Source organism: Haematobia irritans, chromosome 2, assembly GCF_050003625.1.
Source record: "Haematobia irritans isolate KBUSLIRL chromosome 2, ASM5000362v1, whole genome shotgun sequence".
NCBI lineage: Eukaryota > Metazoa > Arthropoda > Insecta > Diptera > Muscidae > Haematobia > Haematobia irritans.
The window spans coordinates 208,135,532-208,150,257 of NC_134398.1; the positions used below are offsets into that span (position 1 = coordinate 208,135,532).

The following is a 14,726-nucleotide window of genomic DNA, read 5'->3' on the forward strand; positions in this document are numbered from 1 at the left end:
CTGAATTTACAACCAAAAATCAGCTGTTTCTAGGCATTTCAGTCGATCGATAGAGCTCGATCGACATACAGAAACAGGCTGTTAGACTCTGGGATGTAAAGTTCCCGTATTGAAATGTTCACGTATATAGATTCCCTACTGAGACCTATGTGCCTTTACTACCCCCACTGAGAACTTCAGCACTATCCTACTCTGGAACTTTCCTGCCTACTGTTCTGTCCTCTCTATACATTTCACACCAGTTTATCTATGTCCATATATCACATATTAAATATATATTTTTTTTTATAAAAAAAAAAAACAAACAAAATATTTCAATATTTAAAAACATCTATTCAGTCTTCTCATCGGATGCAGGCTTTTCGGGCGATTTAGTTGAAGGTATTTCACGTGAGTCGTCAACATAAAAATCACCACGCCATCTATGAGTCCTAGTTAGCCAAATACCCAAGAGAATCATAATAATTCCCAATGATAAGAAAAATATACCAATATAAAAGCCTATATCGGGCAGACGGATGACCAACTATAAAGAAAAAAATAAAAAAAAAAAATAAAATTATTTAAACAAAATAAATAAATGAAATAATAATAAAAATAGAAAAAAAAATTTTAAATTATAATAAACAAGTATATAAAGCAGTATGTTCGGCCGGGCCGAATTTTAAATACCCACCACCATTAATCAAATATTATAGTTTCCTGTGAAAATGTCAGGGGGATTTGATGACAAGCAGATCAGTTCAACCAGTACACTTCCCTAAGATAAATTCAAAGATTTTACCTATGAAGACTACATCAGATTCTGGATTTCTAAGAACCATATTTGTTTGAGTTTTAGAGGAATCATAAACATCGTGTGCAAGTGTGCAAGAAAACGATGAAATAACGCCTTGATTTAAAATCTAACATCTGTAGATTTTTACCCCCATTATTTAAATGATTACCAGAAGTAAAATCTGGAAACTATAATTCAGTTTCAAGCAATTTTCATTATCAATGCATGGACATGGACCGATATTCACTATTTTCAGCACACCTCTTTATGTTCCTAAAATACTTCTAGATTTAAAATTTCATGCAAATTTGAAAAAAAAACTATGGTTTCTAAAAGCCCAAGAAGTAAAATCGGGAGATCGGTCTATTTGGGAGATAAACCAAAACATGGACCACTACACGCCATTTTCGGCTCTCATATTTAAGGTCCTAAAATAACTCTAGATTTCTCATTTCAGGCAAATTAGATAAAAACTACGGATTCTAGAAGCCTAAAAAATAAAATCATTTCTTGCACAGCTATTTATATTCCTAAAAACCTCCAGATTTTCGATTTCAGTGGACAACAATTACGGTACTAGAAGCCCAAAAATTAATATCGGGAAATCGGTCTATCTGATGGCTATATCAAAACATGCATCTATACTCACCATTTTCGGCATACCTTTTTATAGTCCTAAAATACCTCTAGATTTCCAATTTGAGGCAAGTTGGATAAAAACTACGGTTTCTATAAGCCTAAGAATAAAATCTGGAGATCGGTCTATATGGGGGCTATATAAAAACATGGTCCGATACTCATCATTTTCAGCACACCTCTTTAGGGTTTTAAAATACCTCTTGATTTCTAATTTCAGGCAAATTGGATAAAAACTACAGATTTTAGACGCCCAAGAAGTAAAAACTGGAGATCGGTCTATATGGGGGCTATACCAAAACATGGACCGATACTCGCCATTTTCGGCACATCTCTTTATTGTTCTAAAATACCTCTAGATTTCCAATTTCAGGCAAATTGGATAGAAACTACGGATTCTATAAGCCCAAGACCCCATATCGGGAGATCGGTCTATATGGGGGATATACCAAAACCTGGACCGATACTCACCATTTTTATGGTCCTAAAATACCTCTAGATTTCAAATTTCAACCAAATTGGATAATAACTACGGATTCTAGAAGCCCAGAAGTAAAATCGGGAAATCGGTCTATATGGGGGCTATACCTAAACATCAACCGATAGTCACCATTTTGGGCACACCTCTTTATGGTGCTCAAATACCTCTAGATTTCCAATTTCAGGCGAATTGGATAGAAACTATCGATTCTAGAAGCCCTAGAAACATAATCGGGAGATCGGTCTATATGGGGGCTATACCAAAACATGGACCGATACTCACCATTTTTGACACACCTCTTTGTGGTCATAAAATACCTCTATATTTCCAATATCAGGCAAATTGGATAAAAGCTAAGGTTTTTATAAGCCCAAGACCCCAAATCGGGAGGTCGCTTTATATGGGGGCTATATCAAAACTTGGACCGATATAGCCCATCTTCGAACTTGATCTGCCTTCAGACAAAAGACGAGTTTGTGCGAAATTTCGGCACGATTGCTTTATTATTGAAGACTGTAGCCTGATTACAACAGACAGACACCCAGACAGACAGACGGACAGATTGACATGGCTATATCGTCTTAGAATTTCTCCCTGATCAAGAATATATATACTTTATATAGTCGGAAATCGATATTTCGATGTGTTAGAAACGGAATGACAAACTTATTATACCCCCGTCTCCATTCTATGGTGGTGGGTATAAAAAGGAATAAAGTAAATTAGTTTAAATATTTGGTTTCATTTGTATATTTTGAGTCTCAAATAGAATGCATATTTAAATTATTATTTTATTTAGACTAAATTAATTTAAAATTAAATAAGTTTGGTTTGTCATAATTAAATTCAAAAATTGATTCCTTCGATTTTTCGTGTATCAGTAGAATGTATCACGTTTGAAAATATTTTTTTATTTATATTAAATTAATTTAAAATGAACTAATTTTAATTTTTTTAAACTTCAATGAAATTCATAAATTCAATCATTCATTAAATTATATTAATTTAAATAAATGGTTTTATTCGATCATTTTATATATCAAATAGGATGCATCAAGTTTGATAATTATTATACCCACCACCATAGGATGGGGGGTATATTAACTTTGTCATTCCGTTTGTAACACATCGAAATATTGCTCTAAGACCCCATAACGTATATATATTCTGGGTCGTGGTGAAATTCTGAGTCGATCTGAGCATGTCCGTCCGTCCGTCCGTCCGTCCGTCCGTCTGTTGAAATCACGCTAACTTCCGAACGAAACAACCTATCGACTTGAAACTTGGCACAAGTAGTTGTTATTGATGTAGGTCGGATGGTATTGCAAATGGGCCATATCGGTACACTTTTACGTATAGCCCCAATATAAACGGACCCCAAAATTTGGCTTGCGAGGCCTCTAAGAGAAGCAAATTTCATCTGATCCGGCTGAAATTTGGCATATGGTGTTAGTATATGGTCTCTAACAACCATGCAAAAATTGGTCCACATCGGTCCATAATTATATATAGCCCCCATATAAACCGATCCCCCGATTTGGCTTGCGAGGCCCCTAAGAGAAGCAAATTTCATCCGATCCGGCTGAAATTTGGTACATGGTGTCAGTATATGGTCTCTAACAACCATGCAAAAATTGGTCCACATCGGTCCATAATTATATATAGCCCCCATATAAACCGATCCCCCGATTTGGCTTGCGAGGCCTCTAAGAGAAGCAAATTTCATCCGATCCGGCTGAAATTTGGTACATGGTGTTAGTATATGGTCTCTAACAACCATGCAAAAATTGGTCGACATCGGTCCATAATTATATATAGCCCCCATATAAACCGATCCCCCGATTTGGCTTGCGAGGCCGCTAAGAGAAGCAATTTTCATCCCATCCGGCTGAAATTTTGTACGTTATGTTAGTATATGGTCTATAAAAACCATGCAAAAATTGGTCCACATCGGTTCATAATTATATATAACCCCCATATAAACCGATCACCAGATTTGACCTCCGGAACCTATTGGAAGACCAAAATTCATCTGATTCAGTTGAAATTTAATATGTGGTGTTAATATATGGCCTCAAACTCCCATGCAAAAATTGGTCGATATCGGTCCATAATTATATATAGGCCCCATATAAACCGATCCCCAGATTTGACCTCCAGAGCCCCTTGGAAGAGCAAAATTCTTGCCATTCGGTTGAAATTTGGTACGTGATGTTAGTATATGGTATCCAACAACCATGCAGGAATTGGTTCCTATCAGTCCATAATTATATATAACTCCCATATAAACCGATCCCCAGATTTGACCTCCGGTGCCTTTTGGAGAAGCAAAATTCATCCGATCAGCTTGAAATTTGGTACGTGGTGGTAGTATATGATATTTAACAACCATGCCAAAAGTGGTCCATATCAGTCCATAATTGTACATAGCCCCATATAAACCGATCCCGAGATTTGGTTTTGGAACCTCTTGGAGGAGCAAATTTCATCCGAGTGAGTTGAAATTTGGTACATTGTGCTAGTATATGGTCGTTAACAACCATGCCTAACTAGGTCCATATCGGTCTATAGTTATATATGGCACTCAGATAAATCGATCCCCAATCACACAAAAATTGGTCCATATCAAGTTCATAATTGTATATAGGCCCCGTATAAGCGACCCCCATATTTAAATTCTTGCTCTCTACGTACAAAAAGTCCATATCGATTCGTTATTATTTGTAGACTTAACTATACATAACTTTTTTGTCTAATATATACCATGTATGGACTAAATCACAGACTTTCGTAGTTTCTACGCAATCCATGGTGGTGGGTACATAAGATTCGGCCTGGCCGAACTTGCGGCCGTATGTACTTGTTTTCTATTTAAATTAAATAATTTAAAATGGACTAATTTTTCATTTTATTTTTTTATCTTAATCTTATCTTAAATTAAAAAATTGTTCCATTCATTCACTAAATAAAATTAACTTAAATAATTTTATTCGATATTTTAGTGTATCAAATAGAATATATCAAGTAAAACAAAAACAAAACAAAAATTAATTATTTTTAAATTTTATTTTTCTACGTTATTTAAATTCAAAAGTTATTTAAATCAGTAATATAAATTAATGTAAATAATTAGTTTTATTCGATCTTATTATATATCACACAGAATATATCACGCTTGAAAATTAGTTTTTGTTTAAATTAAATTAATTTAAAGTGAATTCATTTTAGATTTTAATTGTTTGTACCATAATTCATAAAATATTCATTATATTAAATTAATTTAATTTAAATAATTGGTTTTAGCAAATCTTAACTTTTATATATAAAAAATAATGCATTAAGCTTGAAATTATTTTCTGTTTAAATTAAATCAATGTATAATTAATTAATTTTACATTTTAATTTATTTTGTATTAAATTTAAAAATTGAGTCATTCATTCAATAATTTAAAATAACTGAAATAATTTTATTCGATATTTTCGTGTATAAAATAAAAAGTATCAAGCTTGAAAACTCTTTTGTATATAACATATATTATGTAAAATAAAATTATTATTTTTAAAATTTAGTTTTCTACGTTATTTAAATTCAAAAATTTATTCTTTTAAATTAATTTTAATAATTAGTTTTATTCGATCTTATTATATGTCAAGTAGAATATACCACGCTTGAAAATTATTTTTTATTAAATTAAATTCATTCAAAATTAAATAATTTAAGATTTTAATTTTTGTACCTTAACTAAATTCATAAATTCAACCATTTATTTAATTAAGTTAATTTAAGTAGTTGTTTTCATTCGATTTTTTTTTTTTTTTGTATCAAATAGAATGTATCAAGCTTGAAAATTATTTTCTATTTAAATTAAATAGATTTAAAATTAACTTATTTTGGATTTTAATTTTTGTACCCTTATTAAACTCAAAAATTAATTTATTAATTAAAGTAAATTAATTTAAATAATTAGTTTTTGCCATGTTTTATGTATCAAATAGAATGCATTAAGATTGAAAATGAATTTCTATTTAAATTAATTTAAAATTAACTCATTTTAGATTTTAGCTTTTCATTTTTTTTACTTTAATTCAAAAATTCATTTCTATTTAAATTAAATTAATTTAAAAAATTGGATTTGATATTTTATCAAACAAAATGTATTTTTAAATTAAACTCTCTCCAAATCAAATGAATTTAAAATGATATAATTTCGATTTTCAATTTACCTTAATTAAGTCCAAAAACTCATCGGTAATATCTGCCTCCAAGTTTATTCCCAACATGGGAGCATAAAATTTATTACCAACTTCCCGATAAAGACTAAAAATAAAAAAGGATATTATTGTTAATTAATTTCATTAATTAAATTCCCATGTCTTTCGTACTCCATCATTTCATCCCTTTCCACCAGCAGGCTTAACAACACTTGACCCTTTATCTGCAAAGGTAATCCAAGTTTAGGTTCCATTAACACATGTATACCATGTTTCATGGGATCGGGATTAAGACCTGTGGTAGTTTCTCGATACTCTGGATCGGCCATATAAAAATGTGGATGTGACATATAAGTGGGTGCCCGAAAAGTTACTGGTGAATAATCTATGACACCATTTTTGGGACACTCATTTCCCTTGACACAAAAACATTTGGTATCCGGGGCTATATAGCCACTATCAAAAGTCTGATCGGTTGACTCATAACGTCGCACAGCAACACCTCGATAAGTTTCATTGGTCTTGGCAAATATATTCAAATATCTCAAGGCATCATAAAGAAAAACTGACACAGGATCATCCCAATCTTTGCCAGGGGCCCATAATTCACCGGTACTACCATTAACACGACCACATTCTCCTTCCCAGAAACCGGTATGATTGGAACCATTTAACATTTTTAAATCACCCATTTCTTTAAGGTCTTTCCTGCCTGTGTGCACAGTGAAGCTACCCTCAACATCCCAGGTATTGTTACGGCCATAGAACCAAGCGAAAAAACTCGAATCTATGGGAGCCAAAGGGGAGTGTAGACGCCAGGCCAAATCCAAAATATCATCAAAGAAACCCTCGAAAAGCCACTCATAAGCAGTATGAGTTACAGCCATGGTACCACCTTCACGTTTCAAAGCAAAATTGAAAATTTTACGAAAAATTGGATGCATTTTTCGGGATATTCTTGAGGCAGCCTAGAAAATTAAATGAAGAATCTATGGAATTAAATATTTCGAATTTATTTCGATTTTCCTTACCACTGATGGTAAATGTGGTGATGTTATTGTATCTTCCAAAGTTCCATTAGATCTGTCCGGATCAAATGTCCAAGTCCTTAGACCATAATAAGTCACTGTATTATTCTCATAATCCCATTGAAAATCTTGCTTAACTTTGTAGTCTTTGAAGGCATAGGGTCCATGTTCCTCAAAATTTGGCTTAACATTTGGATTGTTTACCTCTTCAGGATTGGTCCAATTGTAGAGATAGAAATTCATATATATAGGCAGTGGAGTTTCCACCCATCGATTAAAAATAAAAGAATTTGGAGCCAAAGGCAGCATCTAAAGAAAGTAAATGAATCTTTTTAAATAAGCAAACCTGCTCATTAGATTACAAAAATTAAACCCAAAAAAACAATTAAGAATTGCAGCCTGATAGAAGCTTATACAGGGTGACTAATATGTATATAACCAATTTTTGGTTGCAATCATTTCCAAACCGCTTGTCTGACACCTAACAGATTTAGCACGCCGAGAAGGAATATGATTATCCCAAACCTATTTGAAGCGCACCCAAACCTATTTCAGAAATGATACAAAAAATAGAGGTTAGATTTGATCGAAATCAAAATTGCTGCTGAGCTGAACAGATATCGCGAGAATGGATGCCCCTCATACCAAAGCCATTGATTATTACAATTTTTCATACGAGCTTATTGAACATGAAGATGAATGAATTGGCATTATTAAGTTAGTGGAAGGAAAAATTCTAGATACCAAACTACACAAACCTGGCTATACATGCTTCATCGAGGGCTAATACGAATTTCCATTGCCTTCTGCTTTGATGCGGCGGGGAGATGATTCAATTTGAATCTTATATGCTAACTTCCTATTGGACTTCCATTGAAGTTTAAAAAATGCCAGAGCTCACAGTTGCCCAAAAAAGTTAGACTGGAAAAGCCAGGCAATAGCTTCGCTTATATGGAAGTGACCAGTTGGTTTCTTCTATGAGGAGCCATTCCAAATTGAGAAGTTTGTGAACAAACGAAATGACCGTGTTTACTTGTCAAAAACTTCGGTTGAAAATTGATACCCTCGAGTGTTGTAGGGAAAATGTGAAACCTTGGTAGGACAAACATTTTGGCTACAAACCATGGATATTGCGCCAGGACTTATCACCATGGCTTAAAAGGGAGGTTCCTCAGTCCATTTCCATCCCACAATGGCCACCAAAATCTTCGGTTCTCAATCCTTTGGACTTGAGCGCCTGAGGCATTTTGGAGAGTAAGGTTGGCAATGAAAAATACCATAGCGTCGATCATCTCAAGACGGCGGAGACAATTTCGTGCAGCCGGCCGTTTGATTTTTTGCACATATGGTTAGTACTATAGGAGATTAGAGCAAGCCAACTTTGAGTAAGATCGGTTAACAAATAAGGGTTTTAAGCCCTATATCTATGGGAGCTATATAAATCTGAACCGATTTCGATGAAATTTTGTACACATTAGATTACGTTGTGCCAAATGTGACGACGATGGGTTAGAAAAAAAAGCGGCATGTGACCCCATTTGTCGAAATCGCACGATACATATACATATATGGGACCTAAATCTAATTTTGATCCGATTAAATAGCGTTCGTCCTTGTGTCAAAACAACACCGTGTACCAAATTTCATCAAAATCGGTTAATAAATACGACCGAAATCCTGCGAACACCAAATACATTGACGGAAAGAAGGACACCAAGAGCTAGATCGACTCAAGGGATGATGATATTTGAGTCTAAAACCACTACGTGGTTTAGGGTATAACAATCGCAAAAGTGGGTTAAAAATTTATAAAAATCTTTTTATTTTAAACTTTCCTCATAGCTTATCTTTACAGAATATCTAACATTTTTAGTTATTTCCGTAATTATTTGCTTTTGAGCAATAAAATCTAAAAAAAATTGCGATTTACTATGTTGCATTACATATCGACCACCATGTATGATTCATATGTATTATATTTGTAATGGGACTAAAATATAAGAAGATTATAAATTTCAGGAAACCAATAAATAAAATTTTAAAGCAGCCAGCAGACATTTGTATTGTATTGTACGAGAGGGGTCCAATAAATATTTTGCCTCACCCCCTGACGCAATATTAATTTACTAAATAATAAATTTTAGTAGGTCAGATTAGGTGGCAGCCCGATGTATCGGGCTCACTTAGACTATTCAGTCCATTGTGATACCACAGTGGTGAACTTCTCTCTTATCACTGAGTGCATTGAGCTTAACACCGATTCCATGTTAAGCTCAATGACAAGGGACCTCCTTTTTATAGCCGAGTCCGAACGGCGTTCCACGTTGCAGTATAACCACTTAGAGAAGCTTTGAAATCCTCAGAAATGTCACCACATTACTGAGGTGGGATAATCCACCGCTGAAAAACTCTTCGGTGTTCGGTCGAAGCAGGAATCGAACCGACGACCTTGTGTATGCAAGGCGGGCATTCTAACCATTGCACCATGGTTAGTAAACCAGTATCTTCGAAATTTTAGCTACAGAAGGACACTAGAGAGATACATGTGTTTTTGAGAATGTTCCTCAGGGCCATTCCCCTGAGTCGATGTAACTATGTCCGTCTGTTTGTCTTTTCATCAGTCCGTCTCTCTGTGAAAACATTTTTGTAATCACACCCAGAGAAGTATCTGATAACCCCAAATATGTTTCAAGATCAAAATGTTATTTTTGTCGCAACCATGTTATTTTCTCGAAAATTATGTATTTGCTTTTGGCAACCATGTATATTTTTGCCGAGAAAACAATATTTTTGTGATAAAAATGTTCCATGTTTAAAATTTGACACATATGTATATTTTTACACCCTCCACCATAGGATGGGGTATATTAACTTTGTCATTCCGTTTGTAACACATCGCAATATTGCTCTAAGACCCCATAAAGTATATATATTCTGGGTCGTGGTGAAATTCTGAGTCCGTCCGTCCGTCCGTCTGTTGAAATCACGCTAACTTCCGAACGAAACAAGCTATCGACTTGAAACTTGGTACAAGTAGTTGTTATTGATGTAGGTCGGTATGGTATTGCAAATGGGCCATTTCGGTACGTATAGCCCCCATATAAACGGACCCCCAAATTTGGCTTGCCGATCCTCTAAGAGAAGCAAATTTCATCCGATCCGGCTGAAATTTGGTACATGGTCGTAGTATATGGTCTCTAACAACTATGCAAAAATTAGTCCACATCGGTCCATAATTATATATAGCCCCCCTAAATAAACCGATCCCCAGATTTGGCTTGCGGAGCCTCTAAGAGAAGAAAATTTCATCCGATCCGGTTGAAATTTGGTACATGGTGTTAGTATATGGTCTCTAACAACTACGCAAAAATTGGTCGAAATCGGTCCATAATTATATATAGCCCTATATAAACCGATTCCCAGATTTGACCTTCGGAGCCCCTTGGAAGAACAAAATTCATCCGGTTCGGTTGAAATTTGGTACGTGATGTTAGTATTTGGTATCCAACAACCATGCAGGAATTGGTTCATATCAGTCCATAATTATATATAGCTCCCATATAAACCGATCCCCAGAATTGACCTCCGCTGCCGTTTGGAGAAGCAAAATTCATCCGATCTGGTTGAAATTTGGTACGTGGTGGTAGCATATGAAATTTAACAACCATGCCAAAAGTGTTCCATATCAGACCATAATCATATATAGCCCCCATTTAAACCGATCCCGAGATTTGGTTTTGGAGCCTATTGGAGGAGCAAATTTCATCCGAGTCAGTTGAAATTTGGTACATTGTGCTAGTATATGGCTGTTAACAATCATGCCTGACTAGGTCCATATCGGTCTATAGTTATATATAGCCCTCAGATAAATCGATCCCCAATCACACAAAAATTGTTCCATATCAAGTTCATAATTGTATATAGCCCCCATATAAGCGACCCCCATATTTCAATTCTGGCTCCCTACGTAACGTGCAAAAGTCCATATCAATTCGTAATTATTTGTAGACTTACCTATACATCTTAACCTTTTTGTCTAATATATGCCACGTATGGACTAACTCAGAATTTAGAAAACGATGTTAAGAAGTTTTAAGATACCACAACCCAAGTATTTCGATTGTGGATGACAGTCTCTCGTAGAAGTTTCTACGCAATCCATGGTGGAGGGTACATAAGATTCGGCCTGGCCGATCTTACGGCCGTTTATACTTGTTTTTATACTTGATATGAACTTATTGGTCCTTGAAGTCAGACTTTTACTTTGATTTACTTAAAATTTTGCACAAAGAGTACAAATGTCAGAGCCGTCATGTGTTACGAAGATGATTAAAATCGGTTAAGATTTAGATATACATAGAAAAAAATAACCGTAGTTAAACTAACGCTAAATTAAACTTGTTTCTATTGCAAACAAATTATTTGTTTGTAGTTAAATTTTATTATTTTTTGGGAAATTTTCCACAGTCCAATGAAAATTTCGTTTTTTTAAGTATGTCTCAAACATTTTAACCCTCGGACTGACACATGAGTCTGGCCAGACCTTTTTCGATTCTAATTGTATCTAAAATACATTTATAATATAGCTAGAGACTTGAAACTTCAGGTACCCTTCTAAAATTTTATTACCTATCGATGTGAGAAAAAATCAAGACGGAAAATACGACAGTAATAATGTAATAATATCAACAAAATAGCATATTTTCCATATAAGTACATTAAAATACATAGTGGGTCTGGCCAGGCCTCATGTGTTACGAATGTGACTATCGAAACATGTGTATGACGGAGGGTTAAGAACTAAACGTGAGTATAAAGTTCAATGACCGTACACATAAGTTCAATATGAACTAAAGCAAATTAAAATTTTCATACGATTCCCAAAAATAGTAAAAATGAACTACTGTATGTTTAAAATGGTCATGATTTGGCGCCAACGATTTTCTTCTTTAATTTTAGTTAATTTTTTCTTCATTAAATTTTCCTGGTTTTAACAACGCTTTGTGGAAATCTCAAAATGTGGAATAAACTTTAGTTCAATTTTCGTACGAGTTAGTTTATTCTTCCTATAAAACAGTTTACTTTTTTTTCGGTGTAGCTCCCATACATATCTTTCGCTCTTATGACCACAGAGGCCAAATTTTTACTACGATTTTCATGAAATTTAGCACGTATAGTAGAATTGACTACGATCAAGTTGGTTGAAGTCCGTTCGTTTTTAACCGTAGCTCTCATATACAAAACTATGATTTGGTTAACAATTGTTCGATGTGCAAAAATATCGATTCGCCAAATGTTTGAGCGCGATTGATTGTGCGAATGGTGGTGGTCCCTTTTTTTTGGGATTAACAAAATGTGATTCATATACATTAACAGGAAACGGATATCATCTCAAACATGTTCCGAGATCATATTATTATTTTGGACGTTAATACAACATGGTTGAGGAAAACATGTTACATGTTCCCCTTCAAAAATAATATAATGGTCTTGAATACTGGGTTAGGTGATCATATCTTCTCTGCGTATCCCACGCCGAGAAGTTCTCGCATGTTGCCGCCCGAGTTTTGCTTTTTCTTGCTTGTTTCAATAGATGCCCTACGGGAAATGGATCAATCACAGGACCGGTACAGAACTAGTCCTTGGTGTGCATGGACCAGTCCTAGTTCTGGTCAAGACGTATGGAAGGGACCGGTCACTTTAATATGGGTTTGTCATTGACGGGGTAAATTTACACTTTAGGGCACGTCTTGGATTCGTTCCTTAGGACACGTCCTGGGACATTTTAGTAGTAGCACTCCATAGACAGATCCTCATGAACCAGTCTCTGACAAACTCTTAGGAATCTGTTTCAGTTTGGTTATCCGAATCGCACCAGAAATGAAAAACTTTTGAAATATATTGAACAATTTGTTATTTTGGTAATTCTACTTCACTAAATGTGTACAGTAATCCCTCGATTTACGTCGTCTCGGTTTACGTTGTTTCGATTTACGTCCTCAAATTTTTTGTTCCTTCAAACTTCGATTTACGACGCCATTCGATTTACGTCGTCGACTTTTTTGCCCACATTATAAAAAACGCCTTCCATAAGTACAATAAGTATCAACGATGATGACATCGAAACATTTTTTTTCTGAAATTCTTACTGAATTGCCTTTATTTTTGAAGATTTTTTATTATGTGCACACACATACATACATAAATGGACTTAGGAATAAGTATGAGCAATTTTTAATTCGGCTTACGTCGTTTCGATTAACGTCGTCAAATTCCGGAACCAATCACGACGTAAATCGAGGGATTACTGTAGATCCAATAAGATTTTTATATCAAGCGAGTATGGAAATCATTAAATTATGACTATTTAAAAACTGTGACAAACTGGATCACCGGTACCGGTCCTGTGATAGGTCCGTCAGTGGCAATTTGCACCAATTATCCGTAGGGTGGTTTTTGTATGCATTTATTTTTTTCTATATATTTTTGTTTTGATTTTTTTTTAATCTATTTTATTTTTCAATAATATTTAATTTCCATTCCATTACCGAATTCACTATTTGATCTGACCATTTTGGCCACATTGCTACCAACACAGCTCCCAATATGGTAAAAATGCTACCAATGGTAAACATCCATATCTTTTGTTGCCGCACACTGCAGCAATTGCAACACATTGTCAAAGAATATCACATACACACACACACACTATAATCGATACGATTTCCCTTAATCGTTTTGAGTTATTGACTGCTCGAAAGCTCTTTACAAACTACCAGTATTGCTTTTTTAATAGAATCTATAGACCTTTTTGTTAATTATGTGATATTTATTGGCAATAGTTTTATGTTTTTGTTTTGGATTAGAATGTCTCAAAGTCTATAAATGTTTAATACGAATCGGAAATTAACTGAAACTAGTAGCGTTTGTTTTTTTTTGGCAAAATGACCTACAGCGATTACGATTAATACTGAAGTCTTATCAGGTTTTTACTTTATCTTTATGCTCTCACTTAATGGACATTTTCAGTTATATGCTGTAGAAAAGATTAATGAAATCATTTAGTCACACCGTACTCTAATTTTTGGGGAGTTTATAATCATTTTGATAGATATGACAATGTGCGTACTAGAAATTTGGGGCTATATTTCCTTAGATATATTGACCGACTTAGAATTCGCACTTTACCCATTAACATAAAGATCAGTCTAAAAGGTCTTAGCTCCAGTGGACAATCATACAATTGCAGTACAGATGGATGGAATGATTGTTAGACCACACTGTACAAGAACCCTAAATCTATCAAGTTATGTCAAAATCTTCAAATATGACCAAATTTTTCTGGAAAGATGTTATCGCAGCAAAAAGATCTTTGCCATCCTAAAATCTGAACTTATAGTTAATTCGTATTTGATTTATGACAGGAAAATATCAGATCTTAAAAAGTAAGGAAAGTCTAAAGTCGGGCTGAGCCGACTATATTATACCCTGCACCACTTGTAGATCCACATTTTTGATACCATATCAAATCCGTCAAATGTATTGGGTGTTATATATAAAGATTATATTTCCATATACATATATTTAAATC

At 34.4% G+C, this 14,726-nt stretch overlaps 1 protein-coding gene across 1 annotated transcript; it reads right to left on the reverse strand.

The window, feature by feature from the left end:
* Positions 1-331: 331 nt before the first annotated feature.
* On the reverse strand, positions 332-13,822 carry LOC142225256 (protein croquemort-like). Its single transcript, XM_075295029.1, has 5 exons — positions 13,684-13,822; positions 7,139-7,444; positions 6,279-7,075; positions 6,120-6,213; positions 332-526 (listed from the first exon to the last, which is right to left on the reverse strand). Exons 1-5 carry the CDS (start codon positions 13,810-13,812, stop codon positions 332-334), a joined length of 1,521 nt encoding a protein of 506 aa, XP_075151144.1. The 5' UTR covers positions 13,813-13,822.
* Positions 13,823-14,726: the final 904 nt, after the last annotated feature.

What these genes read in the sequence shown, in the direction of transcription:
- LOC142225256 (XM_075295029.1), bottom strand. Translation starts at nt 13,812, where the DNA reads ATGTGTTGCAATTGCTGCAGTGTGCGGCAACAAAAGATATGGATGTTT. An exon ending in CACCACATTTACCATCAGTG is followed by an intron (nt 7,076 to 7,138) that starts GTAAGGAAAATC and finishes TTAATTTTCTAG; the next exon opens with GCTGCCTCAAGAATATCCCG. An exon ending in AGTTTTTGGACTTAATTAAG is followed by an intron (nt 527 to 6,119) that starts GTAAATTGAAAA and finishes TTTTCTTTATAG; the next exon opens with TTGGTCATCCGTCTGCCCGA.